General features: G+C 42.7%; 1 protein-coding gene across 4 annotated transcripts in view; it reads right to left on the bottom strand.

The window, feature by feature from the left end:
• GRM8 (glutamate metabotropic receptor 8) overlaps positions 1 to 13,197 on the bottom strand; it is a 564,746-nt gene that overhangs the window by 47,771 nt on the left and 503,778 nt on the right. For all 4 annotated transcript variants that reach the window (XM_083463429.1, XM_083463427.1, XM_083463428.1 and 1 more), the window contains exon 9: positions 11,232 to 12,167. In XM_083463429.1, the coding sequence (XP_083319555.1) occupies positions 11,232 to 12,167 (936 nt within the window). The remainder of the gene's footprint in view (positions 1 to 11,231; positions 12,168 to 13,197) is intronic.

Below are 13,197 nucleotides of genomic sequence, written 5' to 3'. Positions count from 1 at the left end.
TGCAAGTAGATTAATAGGTACCACTCCGGCGGGAAGGTAAATGGCGTTTCTGTGAACTGCTCTGGTGTTGGTGTTCCGTTGCACCAGAAGTGGCTTAGTCATATTGGCCACATGACCCGGAAAAACTGTCTGCAGAGTGGACAAACGCCGGCTCCCTCAGCCTGTAAAGCAAGATGAGTGCTGCAACCCCAGATTCATTCACGACTGGACTTAACTGTCAGGGGTCCCTTTACCTTTACCTTGCTTTCAGAGTTCTGGAGGTTCTTGTGAGATCTTGGCTGGCCCCATGAGACCTTTCAATGGTCTCCCCAGAGCCCGGAAAGCAAGTCTGAGAGCTTTCATGTTCTTTCCATGAAGGAAAAACCTGGGACAGAAGTAACTTTTAAGCTCTCCACCTTACGTGCATCTAAATTGTGTGGCTGCAGCTGGCCAGCCCCCAATCACATAAAGCTGTGATCATGCAAGTTAAATGCACACAAGTTACAAGTCAACTGTATTATATTGGTCTATTCTATTTTACAATGTATTTTATCCTGCCCTGAGATGACTTGTGAGGAAGGGTGGGGTAAAAATCCTACACATAAAGAAGTAAAACATCTTTATTTTATCTGTATCATTTAGGGACAGAGAGATTTTACTTGCAGAAGACAGCTACTTAGTATCCTATAGAATGATGGTGATGAATAACAGCTGCTGCTTTGATTGTGAAGAATAGTGTGCACAGTTGCATTTTATTTTATTTTCCAAGTATACTAATTTTGCCATGAATTTCCCCTTTATTTATTGCAAGTTTTCTTTTGAAGAGTGTATGCAAATATTATAGAGATTCTAAGATGAACTGTAAACAAGTCTTGCAGACTTGTAAGAAGTGCTTCATTTAATTCCTTTTGCCATTTCCTTATCAGGGCATTGTTACGTGTATAAATTCCTTTTAGCATATTTTATGGTGTGTTAACATCATATAACATTTTCCTTTAGAAGTTTTATATCAATGCGGAGAACTCAAATAGCCTTGCTAAGAAGAATCATTATAAATTATGGTATGCTTTTGTCAGGTACCTTAGAAAACAAGCAACGTATATAAAACTAAATAGCATTAAATATTGGCAGTTCAGTCTCCCAAAAAGATATTTCTTTATGGGAGTGCAGATACATAATTATATTTCTGAAAGTACGTTCTTTATTAGATGAGGCAAGTAACAATTCCACTTGATTCGCTCCCTGCTCCAGCGAGACATCTAAATTACAGTGTGAATGTGAAGGAACAGTAACATTGTAAGAAGAAATTTATATGTAAGAATGTTGTTCTGTTGTAAAAACAATGGTTTGTAACTAGCTAATTAAATGAGATGGAAAGACCTGCATGTGGAAACAAAGCCTGGAATATACAGTGTATGGGGTTTTTTCAGTTGGCAGTCTCCCAAGAAACAGCTAGGCTGATACAGTTCAGAAGTGACCATGTGTCTCATAAAATGTACTGTTATGATAGCCAGCAGTAGCCTTTATATGGGTTGATAGACTTCAACAAGTCAAGCTCTGATAGATCCTTTGGTGAACCTTCTGTTTAAACCTATTGGTCCTCTGTTATGGTCCAAAGAGATGCGAAGTCTTTAAACAGAACCTTGTGATTGTTTAGAGAGTCCTGCTAAAGAGACACAATCCAAAATATTACAAGACTGTGGGAGAACGTGAGAAGATGTTGAAAAGAGATTCAGAAGAGGCTAAAGGAAGGCTTGATTAGAGTCTGAAGGTGACAACAGGAACAACCAAAGGAAGCTGCCCAAAGTCTGAGTGAGGCTGAGAGCTGGGAGAAACTTAAGGCAAAAGGCGGTGGTCCAAGCTGAAGAAGAAGCCAAAACACAAGAGATGAGGCTAAAGCTGAGATAGTCTGCAGAGAGAAAGAACCTTCAGCTGCAGTCCATTAAAAACAGCTTCTCCATGTGAACCAGGAAGCGACCTATCCAGACAATGGAATGACTCTTTTTTTCTTATCTCTGCGGCTGCTTTCTCCTGGGTGACACAGATGTCATTGGGCAGTGGAATGCACATGCACACTCCATCAGTTTCCCTCCCTCCGACCCAGCCGCCCTGTGCAGCCCTAGGCGTTGGCAACCCACACTATGCCACTGGGGTAAAGTGTTGTTTTCCAGATGCTATTGAACTGCAGCTTCCATAGTCCTTGACCATTGTTCATATTGGCTAGCACTGTATGGAACTGGAGACCAACATGTGCCTTATCATATGACAGAAATTCTTAAGCATGCCAAATACATCTGGTTAAGAAATGGCAGACAATGCATGGCTTATTTGGATGGGAAAGTAAGGTTTCTTTTTGGAGAAGAGATATGAATTTGAATACCTTTAATTGTGCCAGTATTACTTAAATAATGTGTCTGGTTTACTTAGTTGTATCATAACAGAATTATGTATTGCAGTTTTAGGGTGTTGTTGTTTGTTTGTTTTTGTTTTCATTTTTGTTGCCTGTATGTTTTTTGTTGTTAATGAAAACATTCCAACCTAAAAATAGCCTTGCCAGAGCATAGCCAACCAGTTGTATATACATGAGCATGACTTACTAAATTTTGCTCATTTAAAAGAATAATTAACTGGACACATGTTTGAACTCTTGTGTTGAGAGCCACAAAGCTGTGTGCGAACAGATTTTTATTTATAGCAGACAGCTCAAAGAAAATCTGAATTGCAAAATCATTGAATTAGCATTTTGATTTAGGGGTTGTTTTCCTTCTTCTTTTTTTTAAAAAAGTGAAATTCTTAATATGCTGCAAAAAATATAACCCCTCAGATTTAACGTAAATCTACATCACTCCAGCCGGAGTTGCAGAGTGTCTTATCTGTTGAATGTGGAAAGAATGATATAACCTGTCTTATCTCCAAAGGTTCAGGAGACATTACACTTTTAGGAAGACACTGGCTGATTAAATTGTGAAAACTCAGAGCACTGGTGGTTGATCCTTATGTTGGTGACAGATAACATTGCACGAAAGATCAACCAAAAAAATCTCCAGCCAAATAAAAAAATGTGTGTCTATTTCTTGGGCCCTTAGTGTGGTGACATCTACCCTTTGGGCTCTGGGGATAGTATCCTTGTCAGGTCTTTCCCCCCACTTCCAGGTTTCCAGGGCTGTGAATGCGTTGTCACGTGTGAATTGAACACACATAAATAGTGGGGGGGGGGGAGATGCTTGTACTTATTGTGATAGACACATAACTGAAAAAGTAGTGACTGCTTGCACATTTAAGCCAAAGTCTGAATGTTAGCCCAGATAAAGCATCACACATATACATGCCCTAAACCAAAGGTAAGGAGCCTTCTGAAGACCAAGAAGACCTTTGCAGACAACCTTTTGGGGTCCACATACACGAGGTGGGCAAAGTGAGAGACAAAAAATAGTAGCAATGGATGTGGCTCTTGCCTTTGTACAGGAGAGTCCATTCTTGGCATGTGTAAGTGAGAAATGTATATACACACCCTACACACATATAAATCTATCAATCCTTCAAGCACACAAGAGGCACTATCATGGTTAAGGACACACTGCAGCCCTGCCAAAGTACTTGAGGAGACAGCAGACAAAGTCTCACAGAGTTTCATAGAATTGGAGAGTTGGAAGGGACCGTTGGAAGGGATCATCTAGTCCAATCCCTTGCAATGCAAGAATATGCAGCTGTCCCATACAGGGACTGATTCTGCAACCTTGGCGTTATCACCTCCACACTCTAACCAACTGAGCTATCCAGGCTGGTGATTGGTGTGGCCTTAGGAAGAGGTGTGTCCTTGGGAGAATCTGAGGGCCAGACAGAAAGGCTTTGAAGGCCACATTCAGTCTCCTAGTTGGAAGTTACCCAGCCCTGTCCTTCAACAATATAGGTTTGGCAATGAAAATAGTCCTTTAAAAGCAACACAAAGAGAAATTGGCCTGGCCTCAGGAGGATTTGGGGTGGGAAAGGAGGTGTGGTGCTTTGAAAGTATCTGGATCCCCTTACTAGATGACATATAATCCTGTTCTTTTGTGGGTGGTGACAGAAGGCTGGATGGCAGAAAAATCTCCAGGCACACAATAATCACAGCATGTGTAAATGAAAAGGCAGCCTAGAAATGAATTGGATGTTTGTCCAAGATCACCTTTTGTCAACAATACACTTGTTTAACTCCTGTTTGCTTCCCTGGAACTTGCACAGTAGATGTTTCCATTAGATTTTAACCTCTGCTAGCAAAAATTTTCCGGATCAAATGGAAATAAATGCACTCAGGGCTCCTGCTGTGAGGGAAATATATGCATGAACACATCTGCTTTGAAAGTCACCTGTGGACTTACAGTCTGAATGCGCTCCTCCCTATATCTGTCCTAATCTTAACAGCCAGGATTCCTCTGCTGTGCCTAAGATACATTAAAGATTTCCCCTGACATACTTCCCATGGACTGAGACAAACTAAACTGGACACAGTTATTAGTTCTTCTTCACATAGCTACCAGCAAGAGTCAAACACTTATCCCATTGCTTTATGCAGGTGTGGAGACCTCGTAAGTAGAAGTCAGCAGGTTGTGTCAGAAGCCATGACTTGACCTCAGAAATCAGCATTTCATCGTCTGGAAAAAGCTTGCCCTTCAAAAATATCTTCATGGTTGGAAAGAGGTGGAAGTCTGATGGTGTGAGAATAAGGGGTGTGAGGAAGGATTTCATAGCCACAGGACCATGCTTCCATCTGAGCAACACATGAGTTGTGAACCAGGGTGTTATCCTGCAAGAGGCAGACACCTTTGGTCAGCATACCACACCTCTCAGTTTTGATGGCCTTCCACAATTTCTGCAGCAGTGAAGTGTAGTATGTCCCGATAATTGTGGTACCCACTGCCAGGAAATCCATCATCACTACCCTGTGCTGGTCCCAAAAGACCAGCCCACTGGTGGTTGGACACGTGACTACTTTGGAGGTGGTGAGAGAGAGTGCTTCCATTGTCTGAACTGGGATTTAGTCTCTGGGTCATAATGATGTACCCATGTTTCATCCTGAGTAATTAATCTGGCATCATGGTTTTCATGACACATGGCCAAATGAGCCCATGAGCATGTGACACGTTCCTGCTTCTGGAAAGGCATCAGCAGCCAGAGAACCCACTGTCTGTACACCTTTCCCGTGTGCAAATGGTCATGGATGTTTTTTTTTACAGAGTCCACACTGATCTTGGTGAATGGTTATGCAGTGATCCTCGAGAATGGCGGCCTCCACTTGCCAGATGGTGTCTTCATCAATGGAGGACTGTGGTCGCCCAGGAATGGGAGCCATTCCACTGAAGTTCGACCACACTTGAACTGATGATGCCAGTAGTTGACTACATCATATGATGGGGCATCCTCCTCATAAGTCCCTTTCATCTCATTGAACATCTCCCATGGTGTGTGACCTTTCAAGTACGGGAACCTGATGACTGCTCTGCATTCAACTAGTTCCATTATCAGACGTTACTCCACGTTAGCACCCGTAACAGAGAAACTGTTAGGAGTTCAGAGCTACAAATTACACGTTACCTATGGAGAGATGTATAATTATACATGTGCAATTTCATCCTCCTACGATAAGGCCTCTCCTCCTTCCAGAGGGGATGTGTTGTGAGCAGGAGATGACTCCCGCATCATGCAGGGGACGTTATGCCCCCTGCCCCATCCACATGGCTGGCGCGCCACGCCTCCCGGTTGAGCGCCCAATTGGGCGGCTTGGTAGGGGCGTGGTTTGCTGCTCAAGACGCAGCCGTGCCAGCCATTCAGCCCATTTGCTCACCTTCTCATCGCAAGACACCCACCCACCACTCCCTTAGGGCTTAGGGCTTAGCTTTTCTCTTGGCCTTGCTATGGACCTATGGTTGGTCGCACAGGTTGCCCAGGGGGCCTGGTAGGAGTTTTTCCAACTGGCATTAGGCCTTTTGGTTTTTTTGCCTACCTCGTAGCAATCGTCACAACTTTCTTGGTATTGGTGGGTAGGTTAGGCATTGGAATGTGTTCGTGGTGTGTGGAAGGGCTAGGTGTGGCCATTGCCTACCCCTTCACTTATGGGTATTCCATTAAAGGAATCCGGCGGTCGTGAATCCTGTCTGATGCCTGTGTGGTGGGGGGCCATGGCACGACCCTCGGTGACATCAGGGGAGAGCTTATAGTTGTATTAGCATCAACAGGCTCCCCCTACTGGTGGTTAACCCCCTCTTCAGACTCACCCCTCTTTGAGTGGGTGAAGTTAAATATTTCGTGGTCCAATGCCTAAGCCAATACCTTCTCACTTGCTGTAATCAATAAAGTTGTGGCCTTTTCTTGCCCATTAACCTTATATTCTGTGTCAACGTGTCTTTATTCCACCAAGCGGGGGTTGGGTCCTCGAACCACAACCAGATGTTGGTCAGGGGATTCTTTAATGAACAACCCTCGTACATGACTACCTTTAGGGTTCGGTTCTTTATTTAAAAAATAATAGCCTTTCACTTCACATATAAGAACACACCATCTTCATGCAATTGAAGGTCACATATCTTTGTTTCATGGCAAACTGGGCAAGCATGGCCCACTTAGCATCTTTTAAGAGGTACAAAGGTACAGACGCTTTACCCATCTGCAGCAGTGAAGAAAATAACATGCTGATGATTGCTTCTTTCCTTGGAGGGATTTATGCCAGGCCAGAATTGGTGCCTGCTGTGCTCAAATCCACTGTAGCTTGGTTTATAAGAAAAGAACAAGCAAAGTGTCTTATCTACCTGCTGCATAATTTATCAGTACCAGGTTCTTTGATTCATTTTTTGATACCTTTTTTTGGGTTCTTTCCTAATAGAAAAAAGTATCACTTGGAAGAGGGATGGCATGCAAGAGGGCGAAGTGACACGTGTCTGTGTGTAAATAGATGGAATTTGTATCTGAATGCTGCGGCAAGACTTTTCAAGAGAGTCGCCCTTGAAAGAGGGATGCCTTTTGGGCTGTCTCAGGTGGCAAAAGGTCTGGATTTGGGATGCTCCATTCAGTTGTAAGGCTTTATCTCAACCCAGGGGACAATCAAGGCAGCATAATGTAGTAATTGATGTGCTGGACTAGGACTTGAGATCAGGGTTCAAATACCCAGTCAGTCATGGAGCCCAAAGGGTGACATTGAGCCAGTATACACTCTCCCAGTCTGACCCACCCCACAAGGTTGTTCTGAGGATAAAACAGAGAGTAGTAGAACCCTGTATGCCACCTTGAGCTCACTGGAAGAAAAGGGGATATAAATGTAATAAAGAAAACAACAAGTAATATTTGAAGTCTCATGGATTTCTATAGGAATGCTAAACTTAGCTCCTTCTCCCTGACATCAACAGTCCTTAAATAGTGCTTTACTTGGCTAGATCATGTTCATTCTTAGGGTGTAGCTTCATTTTAGGCTTATCCTTCATTGTGGCAGAACAAATGAGTGAGACTACTGTAGAAAGGTGAAGCTTATATTTACTGTTCTGTCCACTTTTTCCTTTGGTTCCTGTACACAACTTTCAAGTGGCCCCTAGAAGGGAATATATCCCTCAGATTGAAAAAGCTCCCTTGCCCCTGAACCAGAGGGTCTAATTAAAAATAACTGGGTGCAATAAAGTGATTTTAAAAGCCTCCTTAAAGGTGGAAAAGGATGGGGTTCGATGACACACACCTCTTTTTTTTCTACTTCAGACTACAACTGAAAAGCCTCTCCCTTTTGTCCTCATCAGCTACGTTTTGGGGAATGCTGAGAATGGTCCTCAGAAACCAATCAATGGCCTTAAGCAGAAGCATGGGAATATCAGCAGTAGATGGCATGAAAAACTGCTAGTGTGGATAATCCTTTATTGATTGTCGAGTTGTATTGCTTTTGATTTAACTGACTAGACACCTTCTCCGATATCAGATGCAGGTAGGATCCCACAGGTTATCTTAACGTCTCTGTTAGCATCTGGAATGGAAGCATTCAGCATGTTGCCTATTTTACATACCTCCGTTGGATGAAAAGTAATAGAGTGAGACAATAACAGAACGCTGCTCAACCCCGCCTCTCGCGATTACATCTGTAAATGTTTGTTGTCAATTGAGCAAGACAAGAAATGGCAGTTATAGCTGGAGCCAGGCTAGGGTTGCTGTCAGATTTGATTTATTGTTGTTCTGCTCTAGTGTGGACAAGTATCCTAGCTCCTCCTCATGTCAATTTATATTCCATTTAATTTCTGTCTGGTAAAGAAATTAAACGTGGTTGGATGAACAGAGGAAGCTTAACTCAGAGTACTGCATGCAAAAGGTGCAACAAACAACCACTCATCAGCTTCACTTATACAATGAAATAACTTCTCTAGATTTGCTGCAGTTGGCAAGAGGTGAGTCACCTTGTCTATATCACTACTCTTTTTTATAGTCTTGGTAAAGGGGCAAGATTATGTGTAATTAGCAGCCAAAATATATAGACTGAAAAGAACTGAACTTCTTTATACCGTATTTTCGCTCTATAGGACGCACGTTTTCCCCTCCAAAAATTAAGGGGAAATGTGTGTGCATCCTATTGAGCGAATGCAGGCTCCTTGGCTTCAGCAATAGCAACGTGAAGCCTCCGAAGCGCAGTGGGAACACTCTCTCTGCACTCCGGAGGCTTCGTGTTGCTTTCACTGAAGCCTGGAGAGCAAGAGGGGTCGGTGTGCACTGACCCCTCTCACTCTCCAGGCTTCAGGGATAGCCACCGGAAGCCTCCGGAGTGCAGCGGGAGCTCCCGCTGCGCTCCAGAGGGTTTGGGTTCCTTTTGCTGAAGCCGGGAGAGCAAGACTCAGCAAGGCTTCAGCAGAGAGGGAGAGCTGCACAGCGCCCCTTCAGTGAAGCGGGAGGAGAAATGGAAGGGGCTCTGTTTCTCCTGCCACTTCACTGAAGGGGCACTGAACAGAGGGGGAGATTTATTTTTTTCTTGTTCTCCCCCTCAAAAATAAGGTGTGTCCTATGGTCAGGTGCATCCTATAGAGCAAAAAATACGGTAAATTATAACCCCCACTTTTACATTCCCTTCCTTATGCCCGTGTGTTTGTGTGCTAATTTAGGATTATACATCATACCGATGAAGTGGGCTTTATGCCATAATACTTCGCTAAAATGAGATCCAACATAGCACATACAGGCACCTGCTCATGCAATTGGTTTTCTCCTTTCTTGTCTCCACTCTGCAGCCCAAAGATACAAGCCAAAATATTATTTTAACTACTGCAAGATGATTTTCCAAATGATTCACACCTTTCGCAGGATTTTGCTCTCAGTCACAAAAGCAGCTTGCCAGGTGGGGAAGAGCTGGCACCTCGGAGGTTGGATTGCTATCGATTTCAAGGAAGGAGAGGGGAAGAGTTGAGGTGCAAAGGCACCAGCAGAATCAATCCAGCACTCCTGCCACTGTGTTTGCACTGTGCCAACCTCTCCACTTCCTGACCAAGTCCTTCCCAGTAAGCAACAGCAATCTACTTGATGGTAAGCTACCACAGTGGCTCCAGGCCAACTGGTCAGCTGCTTCTGTATCTGTGGAAGTTGGAGACATGGAGCATTGCCATCCCTGGCCCTATAAGTCATGTGAAATGGCATTGTGGTGCCCATGTGATTTTTCTGGAATATAGCCATAAGGGAGGCAGTAAAAAATGCGCTCCAATAACGTGAACAAAAATTACTCAGAGTTGCACATTATTTCCCACATGGAATCTGTGTCTACTAGAGTTATGGAAGAAGTTGCATCTGCTTCTATTGAACACTAAGGACTGCTGTTCAGTCCTGCCAGCAGATTATTAAGAGTTTGCACTGAAACCAGAAATCTCAGCTAACACACAGTCAACAAATTCACTCCTCCAAAGTTACATCACTTTGCTTGAGCTAAATACACTCAAGCGCTGGGAACCTAACCTACAAACTAGGTTTAACGTTCTGACACCACCATTTTTTTTTTCTTTGCTGGCAATGATCCTTGTCAAAATGCTTCTCATTTCATTCCCAGTATTTTCATTCCTTTTTGTGAATGGAAATTGTTTGAAACCTTTAAAGAATCACCATGAAACATTGATTCATTGTTATGATATCACACTCTTCCTGTCTCCCCCTTTCCGAGTTTGAAACACACCATTTGAGAAACAACCAACAGTGCCCAGAATACATTTTCAAAAGTGAAGTTTCTGTCAAGATCAACCTAAGCTGTACTAGGAGACAACATTGTTGATTGCTCACTGCTAAAACTGAAAGAATCAGGAAAAGCCTAGAGCATGCTCTTGATAAACTTGCTGAACAAAAGACATGCCAATCTGAGTCAAACAGTTACAAAGAGAAATTATTCTCTCACGCACAAACTGCAGGGACTTGGGGTCATCCAGTGAAGCGGAGTGGATTTAGGTTCAGACCAAGCAAGAATAAAATATCTTCACACAATGCATAATTGAATTCATTACCATAAGAAGTAGAGGTATCAATGATTTAGAGCTGTTGTTTTTTTTTTAAAAGGGCTTGGTAATTTCATGCAGAATAGACCTATCAGTGGATTTCAGCCATCATTGCTAAATTGAGACTTCATGTTTAAAGAAGCTATGCCTTTGAGTACCATATGCTGGGAGAAACATAGATGGTTATAATTCTGATGATTCCATTTTTAAGAAATCTGCATAAGCCAAATTTATGTGGGTCAACATAATACACACATGTACACACACTATATTTTTTAGACAGTATATTTTATGCAATATACACGAAAGTGGTTTTTTTAGGGTATCTGCATCGGGGAGAAAATTCTATTTCTACTATTGCAAGAAAGGACCGGGTTCTGAACATGTTGCGCCAAGCTCTCTCATTTCAACAACTTCATATAAATATTCAGAATGTGGATAATTTCCAGTCTTTTTAAAACCACCTTTTAATCATCCATTTTTAAAAGTAGATTCTTTCATTCTAATGAATTATTTCCCCAAACTTAGAAACACCTAGGTGCTCCATCCACCAAAGTGCTGCAAAGAAGAAAGATGATAATTTGGTGATATCAACAACAACAATGCCTTTTTAATGATCAAATTACACAAAGTTGCTCTTAAAGCATTTTCCTTCTCTAAAAATGTACCAGTCAGAGTTTACTCTGCCGAAGTAGCTTCAATTGTCAGCACAGGACATCTATGAGTTGACATAAACGTGCAACTGAACAACAAGAAAAAGATGAATAAAGACAGGTCACTGCCACTCACCTTTTCTGCTGACTGTGCAGTTCCAAAAAAGATTGGAATAAAAGCTAACCAAATGATACAGGTGGTGTACATAGTAAATCCAATTGGTTTCGCTTCATTGAAAGTCTCTGGAACGCCTCTTGTTTTGATGGCATAAACAGTGCATGTTACCATTAAGAGAATACTGTATCCAAGGGAACAAATGAGAGATAGATCAGAGATGTCACATTTGAGAACCCCACGAGCATTTTCAGGATCCAGAGTCCTCTGCTCTCCATAGTCCACGATGATATGTGGAGGATCGACACCAAACCAGATGAAGACTCCAAGAAGCTGCATGGAGATGAGGCTGAAGGTGATCACCAGCTGGGAAGCCGGGCTGATGAACTTTGGAGCGGTGACCGATTTTTTCCCTTGCTCAAATATTCGATGGATTCGGTTTGTTTTGGTGAGCAAAGCTGCGTAACTGAAGCACATGCCCAACCCGAGGAAGATCCGCCGCAAAGAGCAGATGGCAGTGTCTGGACTCGCAATCATTAAAAAAGTGATGGAGTAACAGAGGAAAATCCCAGTCAAGAGGACGTAGCTGAGTTCGCGACCCGAGGCCCGGACAATTGGCGTGTCGTTGTGCCGAACAAACGTCACAATGACAAAGGTGGTTGCGATGATCCCGAAGATTGCTATGAAGACAGGCACAATAGCCCATGGGGAATGCCATTCCAGTTTGATGATGGGTATTGGCTGGCAGTCGGTGCGGTTGGCATTTGGCCTCTTATCGAATGCACACATTTCGCAGGTGACCTCGTCCACTTGGTAATGGTAACCTTCGCAGCGCTCGCAATGCCAGCAGCAAGGCACTCCCTTGACCATTTTCTTCCTTTCTCCCGGCTTGCAGGGCAAACTACAGACCGATGTGGGATGAGTTCTCTCTCTGTTATCCCACTGCATGTCTTCTACCTGTGGTTATATATATTAAAGGGGGGAAATTAATGAGCCTTTCATTTTCTCCCATTTATAATATCCTAATCCTGGTCACAGGTTTGTCATAAATCACCTTTGTGCTGACAGTACAAATGCAGTTTACCTTGATAAGAAACCCGTTTTTCTCTCATATTGACTTTATGAAACTGCTAAATGATTGTGCCCAATAAATCATTTGTGCCACGGGCTTGATGAGTGCCATTAGTTTCTATTTACCTCTTTACTGCTGACCAAATTGACATTTGTAGAACGATTTATCGACTCCAGGCTAGTTTTGAAGCAAGACACCCTATAAAAAGGAATTTATGAGCCAATCACGTGCAAATAGAGTTCTCAAACATTTAATTAGGAAATAATGGCAGGTGGGTATGGAACTAATTTTTGCATTACAGTATAAGGAGAGAGTAAAAATCTTGGTGCATTGACCTGCAAAGAGCAAAAACTATTATGGAATTAATGGGTCTATCTTGATTTTAGAAGTAAAACCATGAAGCAAGAGAGTTTTTTTTAAAAAAAGAGAGAAGTAGCAGCGCTTTTCAACTTTGTTTCAGGCTCTGTCAATCCCAGTACTGCAACCCCTGTTGCAATCCTTCCTGATTCACTGCCTATAGCATTATCCCTTGCTATCCAGTGTCTCAGTCTTTTTAGGCTTGTAAAGAGTTAATCTGTTCATTTAAAAGTACTTTTACGCTGCCCTTTCAAGGAAAATCCTTCCCATGCCAGCTTAACAACAACATTTAGAATATATACAATATAGATGCACATCTGCTGCAAGGGTAGGATAAAACGTGTTCTAGTTTTCATCAGCCCTAGGCAGAATGGCCAATGGTAAGGCATGATGACTGCTGGAGTCTAATATCCACCATATTGGGCCCTATGACTGGAGGGGATATTCAATTGATGGTTCTGCTTGTTAGAATTCCTGCTCCATGATTACAGTCATGGGATTGTTGTCTATCACATGACGGTATATGTTTTGACTCCACAGAGTGGGAAGTGACGGAAA

This window comes from Podarcis liolepis (assembly GCF_965112155.1).
Source record: "Podarcis liolepis genome assembly, chromosome: 10".
In the NCBI taxonomy this organism is placed as follows: domain Eukaryota; kingdom Metazoa; phylum Chordata; class Lepidosauria; order Squamata; family Lacertidae; genus Podarcis; species Podarcis liolepis.
The sequence above is the reverse complement of the archived record's forward strand: the minus strand, read 5'-3'. Positions and strand labels throughout refer to the sequence as shown.